At 37.8% G+C, this 21024-nt stretch overlaps 2 protein-coding genes across 2 annotated transcripts; one reads left to right on the top strand and one right to left on the bottom strand.

The window, feature by feature from the left end:
* The first annotated feature begins 11574 nt into the window (after nucleotides 1-11574).
* On the top strand, nucleotides 11575-12513 carry LOC103112294 (olfactory receptor 4K3-like). The gene has a single exon (XM_007521699.3). The coding sequence runs from the start codon at nucleotides 11575-11577 to the stop codon at nucleotides 12511-12513; it is 939 nt and encodes a 312-aa protein (XP_007521761.3).
* A 7236-nt stretch (nucleotides 12514-19749) lies between these two features.
* Nucleotides 19750-20661, bottom strand: LOC103112260 (olfactory receptor 4K3-like). The gene has a single exon (XM_007521660.1). It carries the CDS (start codon nucleotides 20659-20661, stop codon nucleotides 19750-19752), a length of 912 nt encoding a protein of 303 aa, XP_007521722.1.
* Nucleotides 20662-21024: the final 363 nt, after the last annotated feature.

Raw genomic sequence — 21024 nt, forward strand, 5'->3', positions numbered from 1 at the left:
TTTCTCTGGGATTGCTGTAAACATTCATCTCTTAAAAATGCTTCCCATTGAAGGAAGAGTGGGCCTGGGAATGTAGCGTGAGCTATATCCTTCTAGTCTTGGGGAGTGTTAAGTTTCTGGAGAAAGCCTTGAAAGATAGATCTGGTCCATGGAGCATGAATTCTGTCCTCCTTAACTACCTGTCGAAGTTCCTTAAGATCTGTGGAGGCATATGGGTACCACACCTGAGGTCTCTGTCAATTGGAGGTAACATTTACCTGGAATGTGTGGACTTGTTCCAGAGGAAAGCCTCCGTCACAAAGCCGACAAATGTATTCTGTGTCAAATAGCAGCGTAGTGGCAGGGGGAGGAGCCACAAAAGCAGTGGCGGCAGCCAGAGATGTGTCTGCTGAAACAGGAGCCTCTGGCTGAAATGCAGAGGGCTTAGGGTGGCACAGGATCAGGGCAGATTTTGCTTTCTCTAAAAAGCATGTATGGTGCTGGGCAAGCAGAATGCCCATCTACTTTAAAACTTGGATAGCAGCCTCAAGGTCCCTTAGACTGGGGCTGTTTCCCAAATTAGAGTGCCACTCTCATCTGGGGAAGTCTTAGCAGGAACTTCCTTGGTCCTTTTGGGAGGGGGCCCTGCAAATCTCCTGAAAGCTGAGATCATGGTCAAGAGGAACCAACGTGTGGCCCAGAGCAAATTGTCCCAGAGACAGAGAACCTGTCTAGCGAAAAAAGAGTAGAGGATTTGGGAATCCTCTTGACAAGGAGGAAGGTTGCCCATGACAGAGGGGTCTCAGGAAAATAAGAAGAGAGAGAAAAAGAACCACAGTGCCTTCGTAAACACAAGTCTGCAGAGAGCCAAGTAGCCGTGTACTTACCTGGGGAGCCTTCGTGTGTTTGCCGCTTGTGTGATGCCGGGGGTGGGGAGGAGGCCCCACGTTGGTGTGCCAGATGCTGGGCTAGCATGGGGTTGCCTCTTCCTGGGCACGTGCTCTCTGGGTTGGAGAGAACTTGACTGGAGCCAGCCTGGGCTGCTACTCACTCAGCGACGCAGGAGAGAGTCTTGAACTTGTGGCTGAGTGGTAATGCAATGTCTTTATTGATCAGAGAGACAATGCTTTTATAGACTAGAACCTGAAGTTGCAAGTCAGAAACATAAATGGCTAGGAAAGGGGGTGGAGAAGCTGGCTGGGAAGGTAGAAACTTCCTTAGCAATTGTTGCAAGGGTTTTAACTGGTGTGATTAATGTTACCTGCAGGCAAAGAGGGTCTCGAGGTAGAAAGAAGATAGATCAAAAGAATGGAATGGGTGGGGATCTTTCAGGCAAAGATCCTGAATGATTATGTAAATAGGCCATAGTATCAGGAATGCAGGGTGGAGCAGGGAGAGCTGGCTTAATGCCCAACACCTATGTCCAGTGGAGAAGCAATTACAGAAGCCAGACCTCCCACCTTCTGCACCCCGCAAAAATTTTTGGTCCATATTCCCAGAGGGATAAAGAATAGGGAACATTCCAATGGAGGGGATGGGATGTGGAAATTTGGTTGTGGGAAATGTGTGGAATTGTACCCCTCTTATCCCACAATCTTTTTGATCTTTATTAAATCACTTTATTAGAATCTCCAAAAGCAGAATTGATGGCAAAATATCCATAGAGTACTTAATAAGAAAGTCTTTTGCCTAATATATTTTATTTGCGATTTAATAGTGATTTACAAGATTATCAGATAATTATTAGATAATTTTTCTCTTTTTTTCAAATTCATATGTTTGAATTCTCTATATTCCACTTAAGAGTGAATCCATTCTTTAAATGTTCTTCCTTTTTCCTCTTCCCTCTCATGTAAAATAAGTACCTTGTATAGTGTTTATTATAGTAAGATGGTATTTTTATATCATAATAAATATTTAAAAATTTAAATTGTACAAACAGCATACTTAATAAAGTTCCCACTACATTGTCAGTAGTATATCTTTGCTAATGTTGCTTTTTGTTCCTCATCTTATGGTGAAAATAGGACATAAACTTTGTAAAAAAAATAGTTTGCATTGATGCATGTATGTAAGGAATGAGATTATCTTATTTAATAACACATGCAGGAACAAATGAATCATTCTTTCCATTTTCATTTTGATTAGGAGTAAAGTCCAGTTTATTTTCATGGAATTTTTACATAAATTATTCTCAGATACTGCACATATCTCTTAGTTATATGAAGGAATGAATATCATCTTCCTTCTTGTATCTTCTTTATAAGAATAAACTCTACATGGAATATGCTGGGGTGGGGGGAAGAAACTCCTGACTTCCTCAAGTGTTCTTCAGAACCTCCTGATTCAAACTGATGGTGCAAAAACAAAAGTTCCTGGAAGCAAAAGTTCCAGGTCTATTGTAAAATTAATACATGACTTCCTCTAGAGTTAAGAAAGTAAGATGTTTATTCATAAAATCACCATGAAAGTAAGCAAGAGAGTCTATCTAAGAGTTGGTGGAAGCCAAAAATCCTTCAGCTAGCTACACATGAAACCAAACGTGAAGATGTCAGGAGATACACCAGTCAGAAAAAGCCTGAAGGAGATGATCCAAGAGGCAGGAGCTGCTCCAGGTCCTTGCTTATATAATCCCTAGTACCCACAATCCCTTGTGAGTTTGCACAGACCATAGTATGCTCTATCGACAGGCTGACATCAGCCATGTGCTACGTCCAAATTCTTATTGTAGGCTGGTATACTGCATCACAACACAGAACCTGGTGGAACTGGGGTTCAGCATACTCTGGCCATCTTCTGCTAGCATCTCACCCTCTGGAAATATAGGCCAAAATTCTTTTGTGGTACAGAAGGAAACAGTTCTGGCTTCTCTAACCACTTCTCCACTGGGTATGGCTAGTTTATCCATTCCCCCAGCTTGTCTCTATGTTTCCTTAGTTGGGTAGGGCTCTGGAGAAGTGAAGTTCTGGAACACATCTGGGAAGGTCATCTATCTAGGGAGCTCAGAATGGAATCTAGCAGCACCTGCAAGTTGGTGGCTGAAAGGCAGTAAGATATAAAGCAGGGCCAAATGTTTAATAAACAGGGATGAAACAATAAGTATAGAATTACTAAGATTAAGGCCTTCAAACTGAAAGAGAATAAGATATCTATTTTGACTATGTACTTAGGAGCCCAGGACTTTAGTAGTCTTTGCTTGACTTGATCACTACCATGAAGGTGAACTAGAAATAATGTCTTGTGAGCTCAGACCTACAGGGATACAGAGGTTGCATAGGCTCCTGTGCTGAATATGGGCCCCAGATCAAACCAGTGGGGTTTACAGTTAACAATACTTATATACTTTCCCCATTTTTGGGAGCTACTCTCTTCCCTAAACCAGCTTTCTAGTCCTCTTTCCAACTATGACACCATCTCCCCAGACAATAACTTAGGTCACCTGCATGTTAGATGTCAAGCTCAGGCAAAAACTAATAGGGTCATGGGCCCCTTGGAGTATACCTAAAATAGACCTACTAGCTTTTTCCAAAATGGAGACCCCAAATATTCATCTGCAATATTCTTGTCTTTATGTTCATAGTCAACAATATGTTCTGCCTTATATCTTAACCCTTTTTCAGCCACCAGGTTCCAGACACTATCATGATGCCAACTGGACTTCTCAGGGCAGACAATCCCACCATGTGTCCTGGAGCCCTGCTTCCCCATGTCTGTCACTGCCCCACTAGCAAAAAAGAGAAAAAGGCTGGGAGTATGGATTGACCTGTCAATGCCCATGTACAGTGGGGAAGCAATTACAGAAGCCAGACCTCCCACCTTCTGCACCCCATAATGATCCTGGGAAAAAAACTTAGTGAAAGAGATTTTTTTAATTAGCTAGGAGGAGAGAAAAAAGGAGGGTGGAGGGACGAGAGAGAGACAGAGAGAGAGAGAGAGAGAGGAATTGAGAGAGAGAAAAGAGAGAGAGAGGCAAGTTCCTCCCCCAATGGATAGCACACCCAGTCACCTATCAATGGTAAAAGCAACAACAGTTAATTCTGGTCAACCTGAAGAGGAGGGAAAAGGGACATGTGCATATAATAATAATAATAATAATAATAATAATAATATAGCATAAAAAACAATCTGTTGCTTGGACCATTCCAGATTGGCTGCACACAACCTGGTCCCCTCCTTAAACCAAGCAAAGACAACCAATTATAAGAAATAAGTATCAAAAAAAAAAAAAATCTCCAGAGGTAAATAGCTAAGGCTCTGATTGGTCAGGTATTCTGTCACTCAAATAGAGCTCTAGCACCCTCTCCCTTCAAAAAGAAAAAGAAAAAAAAAAAAGGCTTGGAATGACATCCCTGCTGAGCCTGGGATCTTAGTAAAGAAAATAGCTCCACAGGAAGCCTGCTAGGAGCAGCTGGCCAGCTTATGGTGGCTGTTTTTAGGGTGGGGGTGGGGTGAGTTCAGAAATAGTCAATCCAAACATTTTCCTTTCCTTTGTCCTTTATGGCCTCTGTTTGCCAACCCAAGAGTGGTTATAGCACTTTTCTTTGGTGTTACCCTCACCACCCTTTGCTCACCCCCTTTAATGCTGGCCCAGAAATCTTACCTTCTCCAGAGAATCTCAGGTTGAAGGCTGTTTTTTTTTTTCTGTATCTCAAACCAGTTGTTGTCTCCAAGTCTTGGCTCCACCCCCTTATTCTCCACTTTTAACCATTCTCCAAGACATTATTTCTTTTTTTTTTAATTATTTCATTTTTCTTTCTTTTCTGTTTTTTTTTTATTTATAAAATGAAAGTATTGACAACAACATAGAATAAGAGGGGTAAAATGCATATCAAATAATATCACATCTGCCGATCACAACCTAATCGATGCAACGAGTGCCACCCCAGCATGCTTCACTTCAGACTGTGTCCAGAAACTTCAGGTGTGGTATGACAACCCTTCAGCTTCATCACTCAGGTGAGACCTTTCCTTTCATAGTATTCTCTAATTCCATACCAGGTGGTAGACTCCCCAATACAGTCCCCAAGCTTGGATATAGACCAGGTCCCCTGAGATAGAGCATATGTTCACACGTGTCCATAAACCAGGGAAAAATATATACCTGAAAGCAGAAGTACACAAAAGTCTGCAGAGTAACCCCCCCAACACTTTATCTGCACAATTCCAGGGGATTAGTGTGGAGTTGTAGCAGAGTGGCCTTTGCCAGCTCTTTCAGCTTCAGTAGTACATCATACTAGTATTTCTTTTAATTTTAACCCTTCTTTTAATTTATTTTAAAAAGGAGACATTAACAAAACCATAGGATAAGAGGGGTACAACTCCACACAATTCCCACCACCTGATCTCCATATACCATCCCCTCCCCTGATAGCTTTCCATTCTCTATCACTTTGGGAGCATGGACCCAGGGTCCTTGTGGGTTGCAGAAGGTGGAAGTTCTGGCTTCTGGAACTGTTTCCCCACTGAACATGGGCATTGACTGGTCGGTCCATACTCCCAGTCTGCCTCTCTCTTTCCCTAGTAGGGTGGGGCTCTGGGGAAGCAGAGCTCCAGGACACATTGGTGGGGTCTTCAGTCTAGGGAAGTCTGGTTGGCATCATGCTGGCATCTGGAACCTGGTGGCTGAAAAGAGAGTTAACATACAAAGCCAAACAAATTGTTGATCATGGACCTAAAGGCTGGAATAGTGCAGATGAGTTATATGACTACATATACTTCCCTATGTTCATAGATGCATTATTCACCAATAGCCGAAGAGCGGAAGCAGACTAAATGCCCATCAACAGTGAATGGCCAAAGAAGCTATGGGATATATATTTCATGAAATACTGCTCTGCAATCAAAAAGACATTTTGTCCTTTGGGATAAAATGGGTGGAAATGGAGGTGATCGTGCTTAGTGAAATAAGAAAAGAGATGAAAGACAACTACCAGAGAGTTTAACTCATATGTAAAATCTATAGAACTAATACATATGAACTTGGAAAGAAAAAAAGCAAGTAAAGTATTTCTAAGACTCGTGAGAACTATATTGGTTACCTCTGGGAGGTGGATGGGTGGGGATACAGAACTCTGGTGATGAGTGTGGTGTAGAACTATGTAATCTTACAGTCCTGTAACTCACTATAAATTTTTTCAGTTTCTGTGAGAGAGAGCATATGTTCACACGTATCCATAAACACGTATCCATATCCAGAAAGCAGAAGTACACTAGAGTTTGCAGTGAGTATCCCCCTAACACTTCCTCTCCACTATTCTAAGCTTTGGGTCCATGATTGCTCAACAATTTGTTTGGCTTTGTATGTTAACTCTCTTTTCAGCCACCAGGTTCCAGATGTCATCAGGATGCCGGCCAGGCTTCCCTGGACTGAAGACCCCACCAATGTGTCCTGGAGCTCCGCTTCCCCAAAGACCCACCCTACTAGGGAAAGAGAGAGGCAGACTGGGAGTATGGACCGACCAGTCAATGCCCGTGTTCAGCGGGGAAGCAATTACAGAAGCCAGACCTTCCACCTTCTGCAACCCACAATGACCCTGGGTCCATGCTCCCAGAGGGATAGAGAGTGAGAAAGCTATCAGGGGAGCGGGTGGGATATGGAGATTGGGTGGTAGGAATTGTATGGAGTTGTACCCCTCCTACCCTATGGTTTTGTTAATTAATCCTTTCTTAAATAAAAAATAAAAAAAAATTAAAATTAAATTAAATTAAAATTTTTTTTCAGTGTTTACCGTGGAACACATTTATATCTATACTTTTCTTTGTGTAAAGTCGTATCAGTCAGTAAATAGAAAATAAACACTGTTTTCTTTGAGTTTAACATAGAAATTAATTTATTCAGGTGTTAATCATCTGAAACTATGTAAAAATAACTCAGTATTGTCACGAAAGAAAAACTGTAGGAATATGCTACAATCCTTAGGGTTTGGAGAACAAAAGTGCATAACTAGAGTTTCTAAAACTCAGTAATTTAGAAAAGATTTTATGGAGTTTAAAGTCTCCAAAGGGAGTGGATCTAAGCTTCTGCTTGTTTCTCTGAGCTCAGAGGAGTGGTATAGTAGGCCTGAGACTCAGATTTTAGAAGATAGGTGCTATTACTTCTAATAGAACTTAGTGAGGCTAGTTCTTTATTTGCTAGAAAAAAAACCTATTGTTAATTCTTCATCTGTCATAGGAAGGAGTTACTGTTGTTTGGTTGTAGTGATGCTCACAAAGGGACTGCAAACAGAATGATTCATAAAGCGTGAGGTGAACTGGGTGTGGTGTACTGCACCAAAGCAAGAAACTCTGGGGAAGAATCAGAAGAAGGTTGGGGGGAGGTGGCATCTTAAGTTGGAGGTGAGAGTATTTTGCAAATACATCACACAGAGCTGGGAGATTGAGCTCATGTATAGACAACTGTGCTGTAACCATTAAGACCCGTCTCCAATAAAATGGAAAATAAGTAGGCAAATTATCTAATTAGACAGTTTTCTAAAGAATACATATACCCAGTCAACAGACATAAAAAAATGCTCCACTGCACTTATCATTAGAGAAGTGCAAATTAAAACTGCACTGAGATTCCATCTCACACTTGTGATAATGGCTTATATTAACAAGACAGTATATGACATGCATTGGCAAGATAATAGAGTACTATCTGCTATACTGCTAGTGGGAATGCAGACTGGTGCAGCCCCTTTGGAAGATATAAAAACACTAATTCAAACAGACATTTGCACCCCAATGTTCATATCTGCCAATGTTCACATCTGCTGTACTCACAATTGCTAAGGAGTGGGAACAGCAAAAATGCCCATTAACAGATGACTAGATAAATAAGCTACAGGACATATATTCAGTGGCATATTACTCTGAAAATTAAAAATATTATATTATGTCTATTGGGACAAAATGGATGGAAATTGAGGCAACTACACTTAGTGAATTAAGTAAGGACCTGAAAGATGACTGTCGGAAACCTTGCCTGTAAAATGTAGTGAATTAAAATCCATGAATTTGGCCTCCATAAAAAAACAAAGAAACAGGTAGGCAAAATTTCTCTTAAGACTGTGAGAATTATTTGGGGGGAACACTCAGAATATTGGTGATAGCTAGGCATGGAAGTACTACTCTGTAATCTTATAATCTTTTAAATCATTATAAATCACTAATAAAATATGTTAACAAGTAAAAGTTCCAGGGGGTCAGGGAGTGATGTAGCTGATAGGGCACACATATTACAGTGCACATGGACCCTATTTCAAGACCCAGCTCCTCACCTGCAGGGAAGAAGCTAGACAAACAGGGAAGAAGTGTTGCAGGTATTTCTCCTCTTCCTCTGTATTTTACTCCATTTTTCCTCTATTTTCTTTTTTTTTCCTGAAGGGTTTTTTACTTTTCTATTATACTTATTTATTTATTGGATAGAGACTGCTAGAAATCAAGAATAAAAATGGAAGATAGAGAGGGAGAGAGACACTTGCAGCACTGCTTCACCATGTGAAGCTTTCCCCCTGCAGATGGGAGTTAGGTGTTCAAACCTGGGTCCTTACACATTGTAACTTGTGGGGTCATCCAGGTGTTCCACCTTTGGCCTCTCCTCAATTTTCAATATCTCTAAAAAAAAAAAAAAATTGACTGCTGGGAGTGGTGAGTTGATCATGTGGGTACCAAAATCCATCAATAGCCCTAGTGGCAATAAATAAGTAAATAATAAATAAATACTTCCTTTTCTTATAGTTTTAGTTGCATCTTACTGGATTAACTTGAAACTACATTAGGAAATGGTGCGTTATAGTAGAACTTTCTCACTACTCCATTCTTCCTCAGGGAAAGTCAGAAGTTAGGGGTCCCTGAGGAACATGAGAGGGAAAATCTTTCCAAATAGTTGGCACTCTTTGAAGCACAGAGGTGGAAATTTCCAGACTCATAGGCTACACTTCACAGTGTATATATCCTCTATATATGCTCTACAGAGAACACACTCCACCTGCATTAGTCATGGTGGAAAACTGGTGAGACATTATTTAAAATGCAAGGTAGACTGTAGAATAATCCCTCTCAGTTGTGAAAAAAGGATTGAGTTATAGAGGTCATTTGTGTGGGTAAGTATGTCTGAAATTATCTGAGTTTTCAGCTTTCTTTTGTTTTTGTTTTTCTGTTTTTTTATTATTATCTTTATTTATTGGTTAGAGACAACCAGAAATCAAGAGGGGAGAGGGTGACAGAGGGAAAGAGGCAGAGAGACACCTGCAGCACCACCCACAAAGCTTTCCCCCTGTAGGTGGGAACTGGGGCTCAAACCCAAGTCCTTGCTTATTGTAACAAGTGTGCCCTAGTGTCAGTTTTACAAATAACAAAAATAAAACTATCTTTCTTTAATTTTGGAAGTTCCCAGTTGTCCAGGGTGGGGAGGATGGATTCTGACAGTCAATTTAACTCATCCTGCTAGTTCCTGTTTCTTTGTTTTACTGACTCTTTAGTCAGAAATCAGTCAAGATGTAACTGAACAAAGTGTCTTTGTAAATAAACATTACAACAATTGCTTTTGTTAAATAAAAATGTAAATCTACTCATTTCCTTGATGTTCTTGGTCATTACTCATCTACTATAGTTCAGTTACCTCATGGTAGAAAAAAAAATATCTTGCTTCATCAGTCTTATTCATTGGATTAGTCTATTTGAAATCTTTTCTATTATGAGAAGTCATTATTTTAGGTAAATTACACTGAAGGCAGGGCCAATGAAATAGCTCACTGAGATTTTGTGCCTTGTCATGTGTGGGGCCTGGGTTCACTGAGCTTAACCACCACTACATTTAAGGAGGTTTGGTACTATAGTCTCTCTCTCTCTCTCTCTCCCTCTCCCTCTCCATCTCCATCTCCCTCTTCCTCTCTCCCTCTATATCATTCTGTCTATATCTTAAAAAAAAAAAAGCTAGATTGGAGGTGTTGGAGTCTTACAGACCCCACTTTTTACTTTAGTTATTCTATTTTCAAAATTTATAGTCTAAGGAGACTAAACTTTCTCATCTGCAAATGGAAAAAAATAGGCACTTTTTAAAAAAGACGTATATGTGTAACTTCTTAGCCTTCTTCCTAAGAGTTTTTATCCAAAAAATTAAAATAGTATATGTCACCTTTCAGTGAGATGATTATCATCAAGACACAACCCCTATATTACTTTTCATTTTTAAAAAAGTTTATTTATTTATTTATTTATTATAAAAGTAGGAGGAAAGAGAGAAAAAAAATAGACATCATTCTGGTACATGTGCTGCCAGGAATCAAACTCGGGACCTCATGCTTGAGGGTCTAATGCTTTATCCATTGCACCACCTCCCAAACCACTTTTCATTTTCTGAAAACAAAGTTTTGTTTTTCTTAAACAGAAATTGAGAAGGAAGATCCAATGGAAAAGTTTTAAAAAAAGGAAATTAATCAGTTAAAAACAAAGAAAAGCAAGAACTACTGGAAAATATATGCGTTTGTGTTTAATATCCTAATAAGTTAAAATTGCATTCAGTTTCCACTTTTCATAATCATATTGAAAATATATTTTCTTATATAGGCTAGAGAAGATAGACAATTCATGCATTTCTGAGATAAATGAAAAGTTTTTTTTAACCCTAACCATGATAAATGTTATTCATATGATAAAAAGAGAGATAGCAGAAGAGAAAGAGAGAACAGAGGAAAGAAAGTAGCAATTAGTATTTTGGCTTATAGAAAGACTAAATATATTTTATAAAAATATATATGTATAAATCTTTATATGACAAATAATAAATGTAAATAATTTAATATAAATGAACTTATATTTTATATTTGCTCTTATGAATGGAAATCAGAAGTGAAATTATCATTTAATTTTTCATTTAAACTATTCCCCCCCCACCCATCTGTTACCAGTGAGTACCATGGACCAAAGGAATAATATTTAGTGGAAACACTGTCTCATGACTAGATTCAAACTGTAGGTAATATATAACATAAAAAATATCAGTATCTTTTTGGAACACAAATACTACCTATTCTACAGTTCCTTGAGCAGAACATTTTTTTTTAAGACAGTATAAAAGACCTTGGTGGTTCAACTCCATAAGCTTGACTTTGTCCATATAGAAATACATTTGTTTTTTGAGAGAAACGTTTAACATTAGGAATGTAACATTATATTATATTATTGTCCTGGGTAGAGTGGTAAAATTGAGAATCTCTTAATATAGTTTAGAATGATGTATTCATCCTATAGAAGAGATAGATTTTAACTTGAAAAATTGCTTATGGAACTCATTATTCCTAATATTTTTTAACGGCAATACACATTTTGCTATCCACAATAGTTACACTTTTCATAGACAAGGCTTTTAAAACCTATATTTCTACACTTATTTAGCTCCCCTTCCTAGCAACAATGATGCCTTTGCCCCTTTTGTTGAATTGCTAGTAAAGTAAATTAATTGATTTACAATTCTAAGTGTAGCAAATGCTGAGATTCCAGTTTGCATGTGACTTTATATGTTCTTTGGTATCTAACCACTAAGTTTTTCTTTTCATCGTAGCTGTTACTAATCTTTCTATTTTCTAGGTTACATTAAACAAACTGGATTAGATGGAAGAAGCAAACCAGTCTGTGGTGTCTGAATTTATTTTTCGCGGACTTTGTAGTTCAAGAGAGCTCCAGGCCTTCCTTTTATTGCTATTTTCTGTACTGTATTTGATGACTGTTGTGGGAAATCTCCTTGTTGTGCTCTTGATCATCACTGATCTTCATCTCCATTCTCCAATGTATTTCCTCTTAGCTAATCTCTCATTTGTTGACTTCTGTCTTTCCTCAGTAACCACCCCTAAACTGACCACAGACCTACTAAAGGATAATAAGACCATCTCTTTTGGGGGATGTATGACTCAGATTCTTTGTGTGCACTTTTTTGGAGGGGGAGAGATGGTATTGCTTGTGACAATGGCATATGACCGGTATGTGGCCATCTGCAAGCCACTCCATTACTCTAGCATCATGGACAGACAAAGATGCATGTGGCTGGTTTTAATATCATGGATCATTGGCTTTGTGCATGCAATGAGTCAGCTGGCTATAATTTTAGATCTTCCCTTCTGTGGACCCAGAATAGTGGACAGCTTTTTCTGTGATATCCCTTTGGTGATCAAACTAGCTTGCATGGACACTCATACTGTGGGAATGCTAGTCAACGCTGACAGTGGATTCTTGGCAACAACTTGCTTTGTTCTTTTGCTCATCTCCTATACCTACATCCTAGTAACTGTCCATCTCCGTTCCAAGGGAGGGGCATCAAAGGCACTCTCTACTTGTACTTCCCACATCATAGTGGTGGTGCTGTTCTTTGGACCCTGCATCTTCATCTACCTATGGCCACTTAACATCAATTCGGTGGACAAGTTTCTTGCTGTCTTTTACACAGTAATGACACCTCTCCTGAATCCAGCCATTTACACATTAAGAAATAAAGAGATTAAGAATGCCATCAAGCGGCTGATAAGTCAGTCTATGAAATCAAAGGATAATTTTTAGAAAGAACTTATGATCAAAAAATTATTGTGTACACCTCAATTAGGCCATATTTGGCTTGCAAGCTAATATACCTGGTTCATATTTATAAAGAGTAGGTTTTCTCAAGTGTATGATGTTTACCATTGTATCCATTATGGAAACTAAATTGTGAAAATTGTAATACTTATATCCTTCCCACGTGGATAGAATTATAATATGTACAAACATTCCATTATGGGAGTCAGGAGGTAGCGCAGCAGGTTAAGCACACATGGCCCGAAGAGCAAAGACCTGCATAAGGATCCTGGCTCAAGCCCCCAGCTCCCCACCTGCAAGGGAGTCGCTTCACAAGTGGTGAAGCAGGTCTGCAGGTGTCTATCTTTCTCTCCGCCTCTCTGTCTTCCTCTCCTCTCTCCACTTCTCTCTGTCCTATCCAACACGATGACATCAATAACTACAACAATAAAAAAAAAGTTCTATTATATGTTCAAACATTGTGGATAGCAATGATGTCCATGCTCATTTTAAAATTAATCTTTAATGTATTGCACCAAAGTAAAACACTCTGAGGTGCGTGGGGGAGAAGAGTACAGGTCCAAAAAGGATGGCAGAGGACCTAGTAGGGGTTGTATTGTTATGTGGAAAACTGAGAAATGTTATGCTTGTACAAACTATTGTATTTACTGTCAAATGTAAAACATTAATCCCCCAATAAATAAATTTAAAAAATAAAATAATAAATAATCCCTACCATGTGTCAAATGCTTCTTGTGCATTCAACATGATGCTATTTCCCTCGTTTATGTGTTATTTACAAAATCATGTTGAGCTTTCTTTGCCATTATATTTATTTTTCAAGGTGCAAAATTTATCCTTTATGTTTTACTTAGTAGATTTTACATTGTAGATATTTAAGTGATATGCTTACTTTCAAAAACAAATAGATAAATAAGTTAAACTATGATACTTTCCCTTGTCCTCTCAAAATAACCTGTATCTTCCTACTTTTTAAGTTTTATCTGTAGCTTCTGTTTTCATTTATGTGGTTATTGTAAAATTTTTTTTTAATATTGGTATACAGTGATGGGAAATACTTTCACATTTAAATATTTACATAATGCAATAACCACTATCAAATTTCCCAGTCTACCTATTGTCTTGTATGTGTTTATGTCTGTCTGTATCTTATTTATCTAATATGTCTATAACCTATCTAATCTATCATTTACCTATGTATCTAGCATATATCTTTCTATTTGTCCAGTTATCATGTATCTATGTATCTATCACCTGTCATTTACCATATATCACAATAGCTATCATATACCTATTACCTATATCTATCATCTATCATCTTGTACCTATCTCCAACAATCATCTATCTAATCTATTTTATCTATCACCTACTGAGCTATCATCCATCTATCATCACCCATCATCTATCTATCCAACTATGTATCACCTATCATAATTTATATAGTCCACCTATCATCTTATTTATCTTCTACCTATCAGCCATCTATCATCTACCTATGATCTGTCTCCTCAAACTTTCTCATTTACATTGCTAACCACCATAATTTTACAAATTAGAACAATTTTAATCACTTTATTGGGTAAAATAATGATTAACTATTGAGTTAAATATTACTGGGTTCAAATACTCATCTGTGTGTGTAGTAAGGAGCTTCACTAGTGGTGAAGCAGGGCTACAAATGTCTCTTTTTTTCTCTCCCTTTCTATCTCCCCCTTTTAATTTCTTTCTGTCCTATCAAATTAAAAGGAAAAAAATGAAAATCACCTCCTGAAGTGTTATATTTTATTTATTTATTTATTTATTTATTTATTTATTGTCGCCAGGGTTATTGATGGGCTCCGTGACTGCACTATGAACCCACTGCTCCCAGAGGCCATTTTCCCCTTTTGTTGCACTTGTTGTTTATTGTTGTTATTGCTGTCATTATTGTTGGACAGGACAGAGATTTTTTTATTTATTCCCTTTTGTTGCCCTTGTTGTAGTTATTATTGTTGTTGTCGTCGTTGTTGGATAGGACAGAGAGAAACGGAGAGAGGAGGGGAAGACAGAGAGGAGGAGAGAAAGATAGACACCTGCAGATCTGCTTCACCGCCTGTGAAGCGACTCCCCTGCAGGTGGGGAGCCGGGTTCGAACCGGGATCCTTATGCCGGTCCTTGTGCTTTGCGCCACCAGCGCTTAACCCTCTGCGCTACAGCCCGACTCCCCCAGAGATTTTTTCATATAAGCATTGGGCACTAAAGATAATCTTGGTGGCAAAATAATAAATAAATAAAAATTATCAAAATAATGTGCAGAGACACAAAAGGGTAAAATTCAGAATGTACATGCAGAATTGTAACTACTTTATTTACAGGTTGATGCATCAAACTTTCTTTTGTAAATATTATAAAGCATAGATATCCTAGAGTAATATGAAATTTAGAGTATTACCAGCTTCATAAATTTCAGATTAGTTGATGTAAACTTGCATATATTTTCAGGCATAAAGTAGGAAGATTCATGGTAAAGTTGTAAGTAGTAATGAACAACTTACAGCCTTGATTCGTAATTTAATTTATTGCAGGTCATATGAACACGACAAAGAATTCATTGGAGGTTTTATTATGAAATTATATATTTGTTCCAACTTTCATGACAACCTTCCTAGGTATCAGTCCATTTATAAATTGAAAGAGAAGAAGTAGTATCTTCAAAGAATACTACCACATCCATCTTTACATACATATTTAAAACAATTATACTTTTATGGGCCAGGTGGTGGCACAACGGATTGAGCTCACTTATCACAATGCTCAAGGACCTGGATTCAAGCCCCTGGTCCTCCACTGCATGAGGGAAGCCTTGAAAGTGGTGATGCAGGGATGCAGGTGTCTCTCTGTTTCTCTCCCTCTGTACTTCCCCCTTCTTATCAATTTCTGGCTGTCTCCTTCCAATAAATAAAAAGAATAATAAAAAATCAAAAAAGCCAATTATGCTTTCATAAATGTCTAAAACACAAAGTTGAAAGAGCAACCTTCTCTCCATATTATGATTGATTGAATTTTTTTATGATATTAAGGGAAATTTTACTGATGATATAGATAGAATGTTATTTGACAGATTAGTTCATAGATTTATTAATGATAGTAAGATTTAATGTATTGACAAAAATTTAGAGATCTACATGAAATGCTTTACTCAATAAATACTCGGTATAATAAAACATTAAAATATGTAGTGGTAGGCAGTACTGAGAGGGAAGTTCATAGCCATACAAGCACACATTAGGAAACAAGAAAAAGCACAAATAAACAGCCTGATTGCATACCTTAAAGACAAGAAGAAGAAGAAGAAGAAGAAGAAGAAGAAGAAGAAGAAGAAGAAGAAGAAGAAGAAGAAGAAGAAGAAGAAGAAGAAGGAGAAGAAGAAGAAGAAGAAGAAGAAGAAGAAGAAGAAGAAGAAGAAGAAGAAGAAGAAGAAGAAGAAGAAGAAGAAGAAGAAGAAAGGAACCCTAGAGCAACCAGAAGGACAGAAACAACTAATTTTAAGGCAGAAATAAATAAAACTGAAAATAAGAAAGCTATACAAAATAAAAGTGAAAGGAAATGTTGGTTCTTCGAAAGAGTAGACAAAATCGACAAACCTTTAGCCAGACTCACAAAAAAGGGAGAAGACCCAAATAAACTGTAAGTGAAAGAGGAGACTGCTAAAATTCAACATATCATGAGAGACTTCTATGAACAACTATATGCTACCAAGCTACAGAACCTGGAAGAAATAGATGATTTCCAGGATACCTATGAACTTCCAAAATTAAATAAAGAGGAACTAGATAATATGAACAGGCCCAACACAACTAATGAAATTGAAACAGTTATCAAAAATCTACCCAAGAATAAAATTCCTGGACCAGATGGTTTTACAAATGAATTCTACAAAACCTTCAAAGAAGAACTAATACCTCTACTTTTAAAAGTCTTCCAGAAGATTGAAGACACCGGAATACTCCCTTCCAGCTTCTATGAAGCCAACATCACTCTGATACCAAAAGCAGGCAGGGACAGAACCAAAAAAGAAAACTACAGACCAATATCTCTGATGAACATAAATGCTAAAATATTGAACAAAATTCTAGCCAACCAGATATAGCACTATATTAAAAAGATTATTCATCATGACCAAGTGGGATTTATCCCAGGGATGCAAGCTTGGTTTAATATATATAAATCAATCAATGTGATCCACCACATCAACAAAAGCAAGACCAAAAGCCACATGGTCATATCAATAGATGCAGAGAAAGCCTTTGACAAAATCCAACATCCCTTTATGAGCAAGCACTACAAAAAATGGGAATAAATGGAAAATTCCTCAAGATAGTGGAGTCTATATATAGCAAATCTACAGCCAACATCATACTCAATGGTGAAAATCTGGAAGTATTTCCCCTTAGGTCAGGTACTAGACAGGGCTGCTTACTATCATCATTACTATTCAACATAGTGTTGGAAGTTCTTAACATAACAATGAGGCAGAAGCAAGGAATTGAAAGAGAAGAAGTCAAAATCTCCCTAATTGCAGATGACATGATAGTATACATAGAAAAACCTAAGGAATCCAGAAAGAAGCTTTTGGAAATCATCAGGCAATATAGTAAGGTGTCAGGCTACAAAATTAACATTCAAGGTCAGTGGCATTCCTTTATGCAAACACTAAGTTAGAATAACATGAAATCCAGAAATCAATTCCTTTTACTATATAGCAACAAAAAACAATAAAATATCTAGGAATAAACCTAAACAAAGAAGTGAAAGACTTGGATACTGAAAATTATGAGTCACTGCTCAAGGAAATTGAAAAAGACACAAAGAAGTGGAAAGATATTCCACGTTCATGGGCTGGAAGAATTAATATCATTAAAATGAATATACTACCCCGAGCCATATACAAATTTAATGCTATGTCCATCAAGATCCCAACCACATTTTTTAGGAGAATAGAACAAATGATACAAATTTTTATTTGGAACCAGAAAGTCCTAGAATTGCCAAAACAATCTTGAGAAGAAAGAACAGAACTGGAGGCATCACATATTCCCAGATCTCAACTTGTACTATAGGACCATTGTCATCAAAACTGCTTGGTATTGGAACATGAATAGATACACTGACCAGTGGAATAGAATTGAAAACCCAGAAGTAAGCCTCCACACTTATGGACATCTAATCTTTGACAAAGGGGCTCAGACTATTAAATGGGGAAAGCAGAGTCTCTTCAACAAATGGTGTTGGAAAACATGGGTTGAAACATGCAGAAGAATGAAACTGAACCACTATATTTCACCAAATACAAAAGTAAATTCCAAGTGGATCAAGGACTCGGATGTTAGATCACAAACTATCAGATACTTAGAGGAAAATATTGGTAGAACTCTTTTCCGCATAAATTTTAAAGACATCTTCAATGAAATGAATCCAATTACGAAGAAGGTTAAGGGAAGCATAAACCTATGGCACTACATCAAATCAAAAAGCTTCTTCACAGCAAAATAAACCACTACCCAAACCAAGAGACCCCTCACAAAATGGGAGATCTCTACATGCCATGCATCAGACAAGAGTTTAATAACCAACATATATAAAGAGCTTGCCAAACTCAACAACAAAGAAACAAATGACCCCATCCAAATATGGGGAGAGTGCATGGACAGAATATTCACCACAGAAGAGATCCAAAAGGCCTAGAAACCCATGAAAAAAATGCTCCAAGTCTCTGATTATCAGAGAAATGCAAATAAAGACAACAATGAGATACCACTTCATTCCTGTGAGAATGTCATACATCAGAAAAGGTAGCAGCAGCAAATGCTGGAGAGGTTGTGGGGTCAAAGGAACCCTCCTGCACTGCTGGTGGGAATGTCAATTGGTCCAAGCCCTGTGAAGAGCAGTCTGGAGAACTCTCAGAAAGCTAGAAGTGGACCTACCCTATGATCCTGCAATTCCTCTCCTGGGGATATATCCTAAGGAACCCAACACACCCATCCAAAAAGATCTGTGTATACATATGTTCTTAGCAGCACAATTTGTAATAGCCAAAACCTGGAAGCAACCCAGGTGTCCAACAATAGATGAGTGACTGAGCAAGTTGTGGTATGGAATATTACACAATGGAATACTACTCAGCTATTTAAAAGGGTGACTTCAGGGGGTAAACAGCATAATGGCTATGCAAACAGTCTCTCGTGCCTGAGGCTCCAAAGTCCCAGGTTCAATCCCCTGCACCACCATATAAGCCAGATCTAATCATGCTCTGGTTAAAAGAAAAATAGAAAAATTTTAAAAAATATATAATAAAAACAGTGAATTCGCCATTCTCAGCCCATCTTGGATGGAGCTTGAAGAAATCATGTTAAGTGAAATAAATCAGAAACAGAAGGATGAATATGGGATGATCTCACTCTCAGGCAGAAGTTGAAAAACAAGATTAGAAGAGAAAACGTAGGTAGAACCTGAACTGGAGTTGTTGTATTGCTCCAAAGTAAAAGACTCTGGGGTAGGGGGGAGAGTACAGGTCCAAAAAGGATGACAGAGGACCTAGTGGGGGTTATATTGTTATGAGGAAAACTGAGAAATGTTATGCTTGTACAAACTATTGTATTTACTGTTGAATGTAAACCATTAATCCCCTAATAAAGAAACTAAAAAAATTATGTGGGGGTAGGTGTTTATATATTGGCACTAATAGCAACAATAATATTGGGTTATCAGTAAAGTCATGATATATATTGTCTCTGTTTTTCTGTGCAAAAATGTGTCATGACTTTTCTGACAACCCAATATTAACATCTTTTCTATTTGAAGTCATCCTTGAACACAACCAAAATCATGGTCATTTATTTCCCAGGAAATCATTTTGCATTCACTAGTCAATAAGTGATCATAGATATAGCAGAATAAACAGAAGATGTACATCTGATGGCCAGGAAAGCAGCAAAGTGGGATAAGCATAGTCTTGTATGCTTGAAGCTTGCATTTGATTCCTACTATTGCATATATTATAGTAGTATCTCTTTAAAAATTCATTTAAAAATCTGCACATCTGGAGATACACATGAGTTCCAGATGTGAATTTGGGATTTCTGCCTACTGTAAAGTACCAGGCAGGTTTTCAGGGAATATACATACAGTGGACATAATGTGAAACACCAAAGGAAACAAGAACAGCCAGATGCTAACATATGCTAACATTGTAATCTCTTAATGGCAGTTTTAATTTCTTTGTTTCTTAAAGTATAAATGGCTGGATTTAGGAGAGGTGTGATGACTGCATAAAATACAGCAAGAAACTTGTCTACCCAGGTGATGCTGACTGGCCATAGATAGATGAAGATGCAGGGCCCAAAGAATAGTACTACCACAGTGATGTGGGCAGTGCAGGTTGATAGAGCCTTGGATGCACCATCTTTAGAGTGAAGGCAGACAGCAAACAGAATATAAGAGTAAGATATCAGTAGCAGAATAAAGCAAATGGTTGCCAGTACCCCACTATCAGCATTTATTAACATTTCTAGAGTGTAGGTGTCCATGCACGCTAACTTGATCACCAATGGAATATCACAGAAAAAACTATCCAGCTCCCTGGGTCCACAGAAGGGCAGCTTTATAATCATAACTAGCTGACTTATCGAATGCACAAAGCCAGTAATCCATGATGTCATCACTAATCCAATGCACATTTGTCTGTTCATGATACTGGAGTAATGGAGCGGTTTGCAGATGGCCACGTAACGGTCATAGGCCATTGACACAAGTAGCACCATCTCACCTCCTCCAAAGAAATGTCCAAAGAAAATCTGACACATACAATTTCCAAAAGAGATGTTTTTTTTTTCTTTGAGAAAGTCTGTAATCATTTTAGGAGTAGTGACTGAAGAAAGACAGAAGTCAATGAAAGACAGATTGGCTAGCAGGAAGTACATAGGGGAGCGGAGGTGAAGGTCAGCAATAATTAGAAATATGATGAAGATATTGCCTAAAATGGTCATCAAATAAAGTAAAGAAAATATCACTAGGAGAAAAGCTTGGAGTTCGAATGAATTACAAAGTCCAAGAATGATAAATTCAGATACCACAGACTGGTTTACGTCCTCCATTTAGTTCAGTTTGTTCTAAAATTACCTGAAGAAAATACATAAAATTAGATTTTCAGTATGTGAGTCAGAAAGATTTTTTAATACATTAATAGGAGTATATACTAATATAATAGCCGTGGAGAATAGTTGGACCAGCCTTATCTTATAAACTTCAACTATCACATATTCATGACCTAGCTATTGTACTCTTACTTACACATTCATGACAAACTTGCATATGTATATGGGAAAATTACTTTAATTCTCATACATAGGACAGTGCAATATTACTTGGAAACATAGTAATGAAAGTACAACTATAGAAGATGATGAAGATGAGTCTTATTTGTAATGGTGGAGAGTGAAAAAAGGTCAAATTTGACT

Source organism: Erinaceus europaeus, chromosome 16 (genome assembly GCF_950295315.1).
Source record: "Erinaceus europaeus chromosome 16, mEriEur2.1, whole genome shotgun sequence".
NCBI classification, from domain to species: domain Eukaryota; kingdom Metazoa; phylum Chordata; class Mammalia; order Eulipotyphla; family Erinaceidae; genus Erinaceus; species Erinaceus europaeus.